The sequence below is a fragment of the Hyla sarda genome, chromosome 4 (assembly GCF_029499605.1).
Source record: "Hyla sarda isolate aHylSar1 chromosome 4, aHylSar1.hap1, whole genome shotgun sequence".
NCBI classification, from domain to species: domain Eukaryota; kingdom Metazoa; phylum Chordata; class Amphibia; order Anura; family Hylidae; genus Hyla; species Hyla sarda.
This window is the reverse complement of record NC_079192.1, coordinates 177,750,012-177,763,474: the sequence shown is the minus strand read 5'-3', so window position 1 is coordinate 177,763,474 and position 13,463 is coordinate 177,750,012. Positions and strand designations below refer to the sequence as shown.

The 13,463-nt window shown below is 44.0% G+C and overlaps 1 protein-coding gene across 2 annotated transcripts in view; it reads right to left on the bottom strand.

Annotated features, from left to right (window-relative positions):
* Positions 1-6,357, bottom strand: part of LOC130368746 (uncharacterized) — a 32,477-nt gene extending 26,120 nt beyond the window's left edge. For both annotated transcript variants that reach the window (XM_056572895.1, XM_056572897.1), the window contains exon 1: positions 6,168-6,357. In XM_056572895.1, the coding sequence (XP_056428870.1) occupies positions 6,168-6,314 (147 nt within the window). In that variant the 5' untranslated portion in view covers positions 6,315-6,357. The remainder of the gene's footprint in view (positions 1-6,167) is intronic.
* Between the last annotated feature and the right edge of the window lie 7,106 nt (positions 6,358-13,463).

The following is a 13,463-nucleotide window of genomic DNA, read 5'->3' as shown; positions in this document are numbered from 1 at the left end:
TTACATGGTCATGGTATGTACATGGTTAGGTAGCCAGGTGTGTGTTAGGTAGCAAGATATGTAGGTAGGTAATTAGGCATCCAGGTATGTAGGTAGTTTAGCCAGGTATGTAGGATAGTAGTTAGGTATTCCAGGTATAAAATTAGGTAGCCAGGTAGTTAGTCAAGTAGGTACCATTGGCGGCAGAAGAGTTCCCCCACATTAGGTATAGGTGGCAGCAGAGTACCCTCACAGTAGGTATAGGCAGCAGAGTTCTTCCACAGTAGGTATAGGCGGTAGCAGAGTGACCTCACAGTAGGTATAGGTGGCAGCAGAGTTCCCCCACAGTAGGTACAGGCAGCAGAGCTCTTCCACAGTAGGTATAGGTGGTAGTAGAGTACCCTCACAGTAGGTATACGTGGCAGCAGAGTTCCTCCAAAGTAGGTACAGGCAGCAGAGTTCCCCCACAGTAGGTACAGGCAGCAGAGTTCCTCTATAGTAGCTACAGACAGCAGAGTTTCCCACAGTAGGTACAGGCAGCAGCAGAGTTCCCCAACAGTAGGTATAGGCGGCAGCAGTACCTCCACAGTAGGTATAGGCAGCAGCAGATTTCCACCACAGTAGGTATAGACAACAGCAAAGTTTCCCCACAGTAGGTATAAGTGGCAGCAGAGTTCCCCCACAGTAGATACAGGCAGCAGAGTTTCCCCACAGTAGGTACAGGCAGCAGAGTTCCTCCACAGTAGGTATAAGCGGCAGCAGGGTTCCTCCCCAGTAGGTAGAGGCAGCAGAGTTCCCCCACAGTAAGTATAGGCAGCAGAGTTCCTTCACAGTAAGTATAGGAGTCAGCAGTTCCCCCACAGTAGGTACAGGCAGAAGAGTTCCCCAAAGTAGGTACAGGCAGCAGAGTTCCCCCACAGTAGGTATAGACGGCAGCAGAGTTCCTCCATCGTAGGTATAGGTGGAAGAGTTCCCCCACAGTAGGTACAGGCAGCAGCAGAGTTCCCCAACAGTAGGTATAGGCAGCAGCAGATTTCCCCCACAGTAGATATAGGCAACAGCAAATTTCCCCCACAGTAGGTATAGGCAACAGCAAAGTTCCCCCACAGTAGATACAGGCAGCAGAGTTCCCCCACAGTAGGTTCGGGTAGCAGAGTTCCCCCACAGTAGGTATAAGCGGCAGCAGGGTTCCTCCCCAGTAGGTACAGGCAGCAGAGTTTCCCCACAGTAAGTATAGGCAGAAGAGTTCCTTCACAATAAGTATAGCCGTCAGCAGTTCCCCCACAGTAGGCACAGGCAGCAGAGTTCCCCCAGAGTAGGTACAGGCAGCAGAGCTCTTCCACAGTAGGTATAGGTGGTAGCAAAGTTCCCCCAAAGTAGGTACAGGCAGCAGAGTTCCCCCACAGTAGGTATAGATGGCAGCAGAGTTCCCCCACAGTAGGTACAGGCAGCAGCAGAGTTCCCCAACAGTAGGTATAGATGGCAGCAGTTCCTCCACAGAAGGTATAGGCAGCAGCAGATTTCCCCCACAGTAGGTATAGGCAACAGCAAAGTTCCCCCACAGTAGGTATAGGTGGCAGCAGAGTTCCCCCACAGTAGATACAGGCAGCAGAGTTCCCCCACAGTAGGTGCAGGCAGCAGAGTTCCCCCACAGTAGGTATAAGCGGCAGCAGGGTTCCTCCCCAGTAGGTACAGGCAGCAGAGTTCCCTCACAGTAAGTAGAGGCAGCAGAGTTCTCCCACAGTAAGTATAGCCGTCAGCAGTTCCCTCACAGTAGGTACAGGCACAGAGTTCCTACAGAGTAGGTACAGGCAGCAAAGCCCTTCCACAGTAGGTATAGGCACTAGCAATGTACCCTCACAGTAGGTATACGTGGCAGCAGAGTTCCCCCACAGTAGGTATAGACAGCAGCAGAGTTCCTCCACAGTAGGTATAGGTGGCAGAGTTCCCCCAGAGTAGCTACAGGCAGCAGCAGAGTTCCCCCACAGTAGATACAGGCAGCAGTGCTCTTCCACAGTAGGTATAGGTGGTAGCAGAGTACACTCACAATAGGTATACGTGGCACAAGAGTTCCCCCAAAGTAGGTACAGGCAGCAGAGTTCCCCCACAGTAGGTATAGATGGCAGCAGAGTTCCTCCACAGTAGTTATAGTTGGCAGAGTTCCCCCACAGTAGGTACAGGCAGCAGCAGAGTTCCCCAACAGTAGGTATAGGTGGCAGCAGTTCCTCCACAGAAGGTATAGGCAACAGCAAAGTTCCCCCACAGTAGGTATAGGTGGCAGAGTTCCTCCACAGTAGTCATAGGTGGCAGAGTTCCCCCACAGTAGGTACAGGCAGCAGCAGAGTTTCCCAACAGTAGGTATAGGCAGCAGAGTTCCCCCAGAGTAGGTACAGGCAGCAAAGCTCTTCTACAGTAGGTATAGGCAGTAGCAATGTACCCTCACAGTAGGTACAGGCAGCTGAGTTCCCCCACAGTAGGTACAGGCAGCAGAGTTCCCCCACAGTAGGTACAAGAAGCAGAGTTCCCCCACAGTAGGTATAAGCGGCAGCAGGGTTCCTCCCCAGTAGGTACAGGCAGCAGAGTTCCCCCACAGTAAGTGTAGCCATCAGCAGTTCCCCCACAGTAGGTACAGGCAGCAGAGTTCCCCGAGAGTAGGTACAGGCAGCAAAGCTCTTCCACAGTAGATATAGGCAGTAGAAATGTACCCTCACAGTAGGTATACGTGGCAGCAGAGTTCCCCCACAGTAGATAAAGGCAGCAGCAGAGTTCCCCGACAGTAGTTATAGGTGGCAGCAGTTCCTCCACAGTAGGTATAGGCAGCAGCAGAGTTCCCCAACAGTAGTTATAGGTGGCAGCAGTTCCTCCACAGTAGGTATAGGCAGCAGAGTTCCCCCACAGTAAGTAGAGGCAGCAGAGTTCCCCCACAGTAGGTATAAGTGGCAGCAGGGTTCCTCCCCAGTAGGTACAGGCAGCAGAGCTCCCCCACAGTAAGTAGAGGCAGCAGAGTTCTCCCACAGTGAGTATAGCCATCAGCAGTTCCCCCACAGTAGGTACAGGCAGCAGAGTTCCCCCAGAGTAGGTACAGGCAGCAAAGCTCTTCCAGAGTAGGTATAGGCACTAGCAATGTACCCTCACAGTAGGTATACGTGGCAGCAGAGTTCCCCCACAGTAGGTAAAGGCAGCAGCAGAGTACCCCGACAATAGTTATAGGTGGCAGCAGTTCCTCCACAGTAGGTATAAACAGCAGCAGAGTTCCCCCACAGTAAGTAGAGGCAGCAGAGTTCTCCCACAGTAAGTATAGCCGTCAGCAGTTCCCCCACAGTAGGTACAGGCAGCAGAGTTCCCCCAGAGTAGGTACAGGCAGCAAAGCTCTTCCACAGTAGGTATAGGCAGTAGCAATGTACCCTCACAGTAGGTATACGTGGCAGCAGAGTTCCTCCACAGTAGGTATAGGTGACAGAGTTCCCCCAGAGTAGCTACAGGCAGCAGCAGAGTTCCCCCACAGTAGATACAGGCAGCAGCAGAGTTCCCCCACATTAGGTAAAGGCAGCAGCAGAGTTCCCCCACAGTAGTTATAGGTGGCAGCAGTCCCTCCACAGTAGGTATAAGCAGCAGCAGAGTTCCCCCACAGTAGGTATAGGCAGCAGCAGAGCCCCCCCCCCCCACAGTAGGTACAGGCAGCAGAGTTCCCCCACAGTAGTTACAGGTGGCAGCAGAGTTCCCCCACAGTAGGTATAAGTGGACACAGAGTTCCTCCCCAGTAGGTACAGGCAGCAGAGTTCCCCCAGAGTAGGTACCGGCAGCAGAGTTTCCCCACAGTAGGTATAAATGGCAGCAGAGTTCCTCTCCAGTAGGTACAGGCAGCAGATTTCGCCCAAAGTAGGTACAGGCAGCAGAGTTCCCCCAGAGTAGGTACAGGCAGCAGAGTTCCCCCATAGTAAGTATAGGCAACAGAGTTCCCCCACAGTAAGTATAGCAATCAGCAGTTCCCCCACAGTAGGTACAGGCAGCAGAGTTCCCCCAAAGTAAGTACAGGCAGCAGGAAGAGTTCTCCCACAGTAGGTATAGATGGCAGCAGAGTTCCTCCACAGTAGGTATAGGTGGCAGAGTTCCCCCACAGTAGGTATAGGCAGCAGCAGAGTTCCCCCACAGTACATACACGCAGCAGCAGAGTTCCTCCACAGTAGGTATAGGTGTCAGGGTTCCCCCACAGTAGGTATAGGCAGATGCAGAGTTCCCCCACAGTACATACACGTAGCAGCAGAGTTCCTTCACAGTAGGTAAAGGCAGCAGCAGAGTTCCCCCACAGAAAGTATAGGCAGCAGAGTTCCCCCACAGTACATACACGCATCAGTTGCCCCACAGTAGGTACAGGCAGCAGAGTTCCCGCAGAGTAGGTTCAGGCAGCAGAGCTCTTCCACAGTAGGTATAGGCGGTAGTAGAGTACCCTCACAGTAGGTATACATGGCAGCAGAGTTCCCCCAAAGTAAGTACAGGCAGCAGGCAGAGTTCCCCCACAGTAGGTATTGGTGGCAGCAGTTCCACCACAGTAGGTATAGGTGGCAGAGTTCCCCCACAGTAGGTATAGGCAGCAGCAGAGTTCCCCCACAAGTACATACACGCAGCAGCAGAGTTCCTTCACAATAGGTAAAGGCAGCAGCAGAGTTCCCCCACAGTAGCTATAGACAGCAGCAATGTTCCCCACAGTAGGTATAGGTGGCAGCAGAGTTCCCCCCACAGTAGGTACAGGCAGCAGAATTCCCCCACAGTAGGTACAGGCGGTAGCAGAATTCCCCCACAGTAGGTATAGGCACCAGCAGAGTTCCCCCAAAGTAGGTACAGGCAGCAGAGTTCTCCCACAGTAGGTATAAGTGGCAGCAGCGTTCCACCCCAGTAGGTACAGGCAGCAGAGTTCCCCTAGAGTAGGTACAGGCAGCAGAGTTCCCCCAGAGTAGGTACAGGCAGCAGAGTTCCCCCACAGTAAGTATAGGCAGCAGAGTTCCCCCACAGTAAGTTTAGCCATTAGGAGTTCCCCCACAATAGGCAGCAGCAGAGTACCCCCACAGTAGGTACAGGCAGCAGAGTTCCCCCTGAGTAGGTACAGGCAGCAGAGTTCCTCCACAGTAGGTATTGGTGGCAGCAGAGTTCCCCCACAGTAGGTACAGGCAGCAGATCCCCCCCCCCCCTCCCCCTCGACCCAACAGCCCCTCCCCAGGATGGAAACAAAGAAAATCTGCTCACCTGATTATGTCCCACGCAGCGATCTCCTCCAGACGTCCTCCATCCTCCACAGTGCAGGCACTGATGAGTGACGTCATCGGTGCCTGCACTGTGTGCTGCGTGGGGGGGAGGTCACGTCTCCTCTCCCCGACAATGTGTATCCTTTTTAATTATAGACAATCCCTTAAAAAAGCCCCTTCTGGGCTAATATGATTGATGGGCTATCCACAGGATAGACCATCAATCACTGATCAGTGTGCATAGCCCTAAATCATCTCCTTTCACTGTGATCAGCAGGGGTGCTGGGTGTGGGCACTCCACTCATAAGCGATCCATGGCCTACCTTGAGGATAAGACATCCATCATACTAGCTTTGAAATAACAATTACATTTGCACTGTTTAAAATACAGCATAGGTGAAACATTCTTTTTAAAAACTTTATAAATATGCTTCTCATAAAATCATTAGGATAGAAAATTGCTGTCAAAACACAAAAGAAAATACATACAGGGAATTACTACAAGTAACAATAAACCTATTATGGTTATATTGAAATATTCTGCAGTAAATTACAGTAGAAAGCAAATTAATAAGGTTTTTTTTTTTTTTAAACAAAATTTTTTCACATGGAAAATACCTTCAATTGTGGATATTTTAATCTGCAGCATGTCAATTTCTGGTGTTAAAAGGGTAATTATTTGTTACATATTTTCATTTTAATTGTGAACATACTCTAATACTATGGTGATTTATCACAAAAAATACACAACCTTCTTTCTATCCTACAAAATGTTTGTTACAAATTCAGGTGAACAGTCAACAAAGAAAAAATATTATACACAAATATTAACAAAAACATTTACTGACAATGTTCAAAAAAGCAAGTCGGCTTTATGCACATACATATTAACTGCCGGTTTTAACAGTTATACTTTAACAGCCATATATACTGCTACAACGTGCTCACCGTACTGGAGCTGACACTGTCTATCTCCTGCTTCCCCAGGAAACCCACTGTTATCTTGATGAGGTTGGGAAAAGCATTACGGAAGGAGGTCACAAATCCTTGAAGACTAAATTCAGTTGTAGTCCACTTAACATCAGTAGGATCCATTTTGATAAGTTGCTGTCCTGTGCTGTTAAGTATTCACATTTGATGCTCCGTGAAAGAATGTGAGCAGGAAGTCTTAGGGAAAATAAGCAAATAGGCGGAGTAGTAACCCTTTCTATCCTGAAATTGTAGCTAAAGTTGCTTTCTATTTTGAAAATGTCTTGTGAGAACTTATTCTCCAAAATCTCTAGCAATTAAATGGGTTGTCCGGTGAAAGGAAATTTGTTTAAAAGGTGTTGGGGTGCCTTAAAAAATAAAGGGGTACTCCGGTGGAAAGCTTTTTATTTATTTATTTTTTTTAAATCAACTGGTGACAGAAAGTTGAACAGATTTGTAAATTACTTCTATTAAAAATTCTTAATCCTTTCAGTACTTGTTAGCAGCTTTATACTATAGAGGAAATTCTTTTCTTTTGGGATTACTTTTCTGTCACGACCAAAGGGCTCTCTGCTGACACCTCTGTCCATTTTAGTACAGTTCCTGACATGGACAGAGGTGTCAGCAGAGAGCAATGTGGTTGTGACAGAAAAAAAATCCCAAAAGAAATGAGTTTCCTCTTCAGTATACAGCAGCTAATAAGTACTGGAAGAATTAAGAATTTATAATAGAAGTAATTTACAAATCTGTTTAACTTTCTGGCATCAGTTGATTTAAAAAAAAAAAGTTTTCCACCGGAGTACCCCTTTAACCCCTTAACCCCTTAAGGACTCAGCCCATTTTGGCCTTAAGGACTCAGACAATTTAATTTTTACGTTTTCATTTTTTCCTCCTCGCCTTCTAAAAATCATAACTCTTTTATATTTTCATCCACAGACTAGTATGAGGGCTTGTTTTTTGCGCGACCAGTTGTCCTTTGTAATGACATAACTCATTATATCATAAAATGTATGGCGCAACCAAAAAACACTATTTTTGTGGGGAAATTAAAACGAAAAACGCAATTTTGCTAATTTTGGAAGGTTTTGTTTTCACGCCGTACAATTTATGGTAAAAGTGACATGTGTTCTTTATTCTGAGGGTCAATACGATTAAAATGATACCCATTATTATATACTTTTATATTATTGTTGCGCTTAAAAAAAATCACAAACTTTTTAACCAAATTAGTACGTTTATAATCCCTTTATTTTGATGACCTCTAACTTTTTTATTTTTCCGTATAAGTGGCGGTATGGGGGCTCATTTTTTGCGCCATGATCTATACTTTTTTTTTATATCACATTTGCATATAAAAAACTTTTAATACATTTTTTATAATTTTTTTTTTAATAAAATGTATTAAAAAAGTAGGAATTTTGGACTTTTTTTATTTTTTTTCGTTCACGCCGTTCACCGTACGGGATCATTAACATTTTATTTTAATAGTTCGGACATTTACGCACGCGGCGATACCAAATATGTCTATAAAAAATGTTTTTTACGCTTTTTGGGGGTAAAATAGGAAAAAACGGACGTTTTACTTTTTTATTGGGGGAGGGGATTTTTCACTTTTTTTTAACTTTTACTTTTACATTTTTTTACATTTTTTTTTACACTTGAATAGTCCCCATAGGGGACTATTCATAGCAATACCATGATTGCTAATACTGATCTGTTCTATGTATAGGACATAGAACAGATCAGTATTATCGGTCATCTCCTGCTCTGGTCTGCTCGATCACAGACCAGAGCAGGAGACGCCGGGAGACGCACGGAGGAAGGAGAGGGGACCTCCGTGCGGCGTTATGAATGATCGGATCCCCGCAGCAGCGCTGCGGGCGATCCGATCGTTCATTTAAATCGCGAACCGCCGCAGATGCCGGGATCTGTATTGATCCCGGCACCTGAGGGGTTAATGGCGGACGCCCGCGAGATCGCGGGCGTCGGCCATTGCCGGCGGGTCCCTGGCTGCGATTAGCAGCCGGGATCAGCCGCGCATGACACGGGCATCGCTCCGATGCCCGGGGTTATGCTTAGGACGTAAATGTACGTCCTGGTGCGTTAAGTACCACCTCACCAGGACGTACATTTACGTCCTGCGTCCTTAAGGGGTTAAGGACTCAGGGTTTTTCAGTTTTTGCACTTTCGTTTTTTTCCTCCTTACCTTTTAAAAATCATAACCCTTTCAATTTTCCACCTAAAAATCCATATTATGGCTTTATTTTTGCGTCACCAATTCTACTTTGCAGTGACATTAGTCATTTTACCCCAAAATTCACGGCGAAACGGAAAAAAAATCATTGTGCGACAAAATCGAAGAAAAAACGCCATTTTGTAAATTTTGGGGGCTTCCGTTTCTACGCAGTGCATATTTCGGTAAAAATGACACCTGATATTTATTCTGTAGGTCCATACGGTTAAAATGATATCCTACTTATATAGGTTTGATTTTGTCGTACTTCTGGAAAAAATCATAACTACATGCAGGAAAATTTATATGTTTAAAAATGTCATCTTCTGACCCCTATAACTTTTTTATTTTTCCACGTACAGGGCGGTATGAGGACTCATTTTTTGCGCCGTGATCTAAAGTTTTTATAGGTATGATTTTGTTTTGATCGGACTTTTTGATCACTTTTTATTCATTTTTTTATGGTATAAAAAGTTACCAAAAATAAGCTTTTTTGGACTTTTTTTGGAATTTTTTGCGCGTACGCTATTGACCGTGCGGTTTAATTAATGATATATTTTTATAGTTCGGACATTTACGCACGCGGCGATACCACATATATGTTTTTTTTTTTTTTATTATTTACACTGCTTTATTTTTTTTTTTGGGAAAAGGGGGGTGATTCAAACTTTTATTAGGGAAGGGGTTAAATGACCTTTATTAACACTTTTTTTTTACTTTTTTTGCAGTGTTATAGTTCAAATAGGGACCTATAACACTGCACACACTGATCTCTCATGCTGATCACTGGCGTGTATTAACACTCCCGTGATCAGTGTTATCGGCGCTTGACTGCTCCTGCCTGGATCTCAGGGACGGAGCAGTCATTCGTCGATCGGACACCGAGGAGGCAGGTGAGGGCCCTCCCGGTGTCCTGTAAGCTGTTCGGGATGCCGCGATTTCACCGCGGCGGTCCCGAACAGCCCGACTGAGCAGCCGGGATACTTTCACTTCAGACGCGGTGGTCAGCTTTGATCGCCGCGTCTGAAGGGTTAATACAGGACATCACCGCGATCAGTGATGCCCTGTATTAGCCGTGGGTCCCGGCCGTTGTGCGGGGACATCGCGTGACCCCGCAGCATATCGGGGGAGCCGGCGGAGGACGTAAATATACGTCCTGCGTCGTTAAGGAGTTAAACCCTTAACCCCTTAAGGATGCAGGGTTTTTCAGTTTTTGCATTTTCGTTTTTTCCTCCTTACCTTTTAAAAATCATAACCCTTTCAATTTTCCACCTAAAAATCCATATTATGGCTTATTTTATGCGTCCCCAAGTCTACTTTGCAGTGACAATAGTCATTTTACCCAAAAATCCACGGCGAAACGGAAAAAAAAATAATTGTGCGACAAAATCGAAGAAAAAACTCCATTTTGCAACTTTTGGGGCTTCCGTTTCTACGCAGTGCATATTTCGGTAAAGATGACATCTTATCATTATTCTGTAGGTCCATGTGGTTAAAATGGTACCCTATTTATTTAGGTTTCATTTTGTCGTACTTCTGGAAAAAATCATAACTACATGCAGGAAAATGTATACGCTTAAAAATTTCCTCTTCTGACTATAACTTTTTTATTTTTCCACGTACAGGGCGTTATGAGGACTCATTGTTTGCGCCGTGATCTGAAGTTTTTATTGATACCAAGTTTGTTTTGATCGGGCTTTGTGATAACTTTTTATTCATTTTTTAATGAAATAAAAAGTGACCAAAAATACCCTTTTTTGGACTTTGGAATTTTTTTACGTGTACGCCATTGACCGTGCGGTTTAATTAACAATATATATTTTTATAGTTCGGACATTTATGCACGCGGCGATACCACATATGTTTATTTTTATTTTTATTTTTATTTACACTGTTTTATTTTTTATGGGAAAAGGGGGGTAATTCAAACTTTTATTAGGGAAGGGGTTAAAAGATCTTTATTAACACTTTTTTTAACTTTTTTTTTTTTGCAATGTTATAGCTCCCATAGGGACCTATAACACTGCACACACTGATCTTTTACACAGATCACTGCCGTGTATTAACACACCTATGATCAGTGTTATTGACGCTTGACTGCTCCTGCCTGAATCTCAGGCATGGAGCAGTCATTCGCCGATCGGACACCGAGGAGGTAAATAAGGGCCCCCCCCAGTGTCCTGTAAGCTGTTCGGGATGCCGCTATTTCACTGCAGCTGTCCCAAACAGCCCGACTGAGCAGCCGGGATACTTTCACTTTCGCTTCAGACACGGTGGTCAGCTTTGATCGCCACGTCTGAAGGGTTAATACAGGGCATCACCGCGATCGGTGATGTCCTGTATTAGCCACGGTCCCGGCCATTGATGGCCGCCGGTTCCGACCCGATATGACGCGGGTATGACTGCGTGACCCCACGGCATATCGCGGGAGCCGGCGGACGACGTAAATATACATCCTTCGTCGTTAAGGGGTTAAGGACCCAGCCCATTTTCACCTTAAGGACCTGGGCATTTTTTGCACATCTGACCACTGTCACTTTAAGCATTAATAACTCTGGGATGCTTTTACTTTTCATTCTGATTCTGAGATTGTTTTTTCGGGACATATTCTACTTTATGTCAATGGTGAAATTTTGTTGATACTTACATCATTTACTTTTGAAAAATTCCAAAATTTTATGAAAAATTTTAAAATTTTGCATGTTTTTACTTTGAAACTCTCTGCTTATACGGAAAATAGACATAACAAATAAATTATATATTGATTCACAAATACAATATGTCTACTTAATATTTTCATCATAAAGTTGACATGTTTTTACTTTTGGAAGACATCAGTGGCCTTCAAAGTTCAGCAGCAATTTTCCAGTTTTTCACAAAATTTTCAAAATCGGAATTTTTCAGGGACCAGTTCAGTTTTGAAGTGGATTTAAAGGGCCTTCATATTAGAAATACCCCATAAACGACTCCATTATAGAAACTGCACCCCTCAAAGTATTCAAAATGACATTCAGAAAGTTTGTGAACCCTTTAGGTGTTTCACAGGAATAGCAGCAAAGTGAAGCAGAAAATTCAAAATCTTCATTTTTTTACACTAGCATGTTCTTGTAGACACAGTCTTTGAAATTTTACAAGGGTTAAAATGAGAAAAAGCCCTCCAAAATTTGTAACCCAATTTCTCTTTGTTAAGGAAATACCTCATATGTGTATGTAAAGGGTTCAGTAGGCACAGTAGAGGGCTCAAAAGGGAAGGGGTGACAATGGGATTTTGGTGAGTGAGTTTTTCTGAAATGTTTTTTGGGGGGCATGTCACATTTAGGAAGCCCCTATGGTGCCAGAACAGCAAACAAAATGTAATAAAAAAAATAACAACATGGCATACTATTTTGGAAACTACACCCCTCAAGAAACATAACAAGGGGTACAGTGACCAACATCAATTAGAATAAAATATAGCTTTTAATTGGGATATACTAAAATTAAAATATACACACAATACGTATATTGAGCACAAAACATAAAGAGGGTAAAGGTAACAGGTGAAACCCTAATAAATTCCCTACCTAAATTAATTCCTAACAGCTAAGTGAAGGACAAGGGTTAGGGGAATGATTACAATATGTACAATTGGTACAAAAATATATCAACCTCTCTGGCCAACGCGTTTCTCTCCCAGGTTGAGGGGAGTTCATCAGGGATGAGAGGATAATATTCACAATTCAATTAGTGCAAACAAATGCAAAATCATATACAAAAGATACAAAGACCAATAATGACAATAAATGAATAATAATACATAGGTCCGGGTCCATCAGTCATAAGTACCGGTCATATATGTGAGTCTGTTAATGTCTGGTCAAACAAATACACATACATTATCATAGCAGAAAGATGGCATATAGAATATTACTATGCAATGTTAGTAAAATAAGTTGACTCCAGACAGAGAGGAAGATGTTCTGTTCAAGATACATGCAGATACACCCCTATGTAGGGTGATGGTATTCACTTAAGATTTAGACCACCAACAGAACAATCTGTTCCTGATATTAAAGCAGATCTCAATTAAACAGACTCCTAAGACTAATGCCAGTTAGGTATGAGATGTAATGATATAGATGTGGTCAGGCAATGATGTACTTCCACAGGGTAGGTCAAGTACTAATAGTCTCAATTGGGACCAAATTCCCATAGGAAAGATATAGATGGATAACCACTAGATAGACGTAGTCCAAAAGACGAATAAAAACAAGGGCCGCAACAATAGTAGATATAGCCCAGACCTGGTACCTGTAGATGAAAGCCTGGACCACGTTGGACGCCGGTGTGACATCAATTTGTGACATCAAGGATTATAAAATTATTTACTATGGTGTACTGGATCACCAGAAATATCGTTTTATTCCAGAAGTAGTGATAAGGGGTACAGTGAGCCTTAGCACCCCACAGGTGTTTGACAACTTTTCGTTAAAATCTGATGTGTAAATGAAAAAAATTTTTTCCACAAAAATGCTGGTTTTCCCCAAATTTGATATTTTTACAAGGGGTAATAGAAGAAAATGCCCCCCAAAATTTGTAACCCCATCTCTTCTGAGTATGCAAATACCCTGTGTGTGCACGTCAAGTGCACTGCGGGCGCACTATAATGCTCAAAAGAGAAGAAGTCCCATTTGGCTTTTGGAATGCACATTTTTCTGAAATGGTTTTTGGGGGACATGTCGCATTTAGGAAGCCTCTATGGTGCCAGAACAGCAAAAAAAAAAAAAAACACATGGCATACTATTTTGGAAACTACAACCCTCAAGGAACGTAACAAGGGGTACAGTGAGCCTTAACACCCCACAGGTGCTAAAGTTGGACGTGAAAATGAAAAATTTGTTTTTTTTCACTAAAATGCTACCCCAAATTTTTCATTTTCACAAAGGGTAATAGGAGAAAAAGACTCCCAAAATTTGTAACCCATTTATTCTGAGTATGGAAATACCCCATATGTGGTAAAGTGCTCTGCGGGCAAACAACAATGCTCAGAAGAGTAGGAGCGC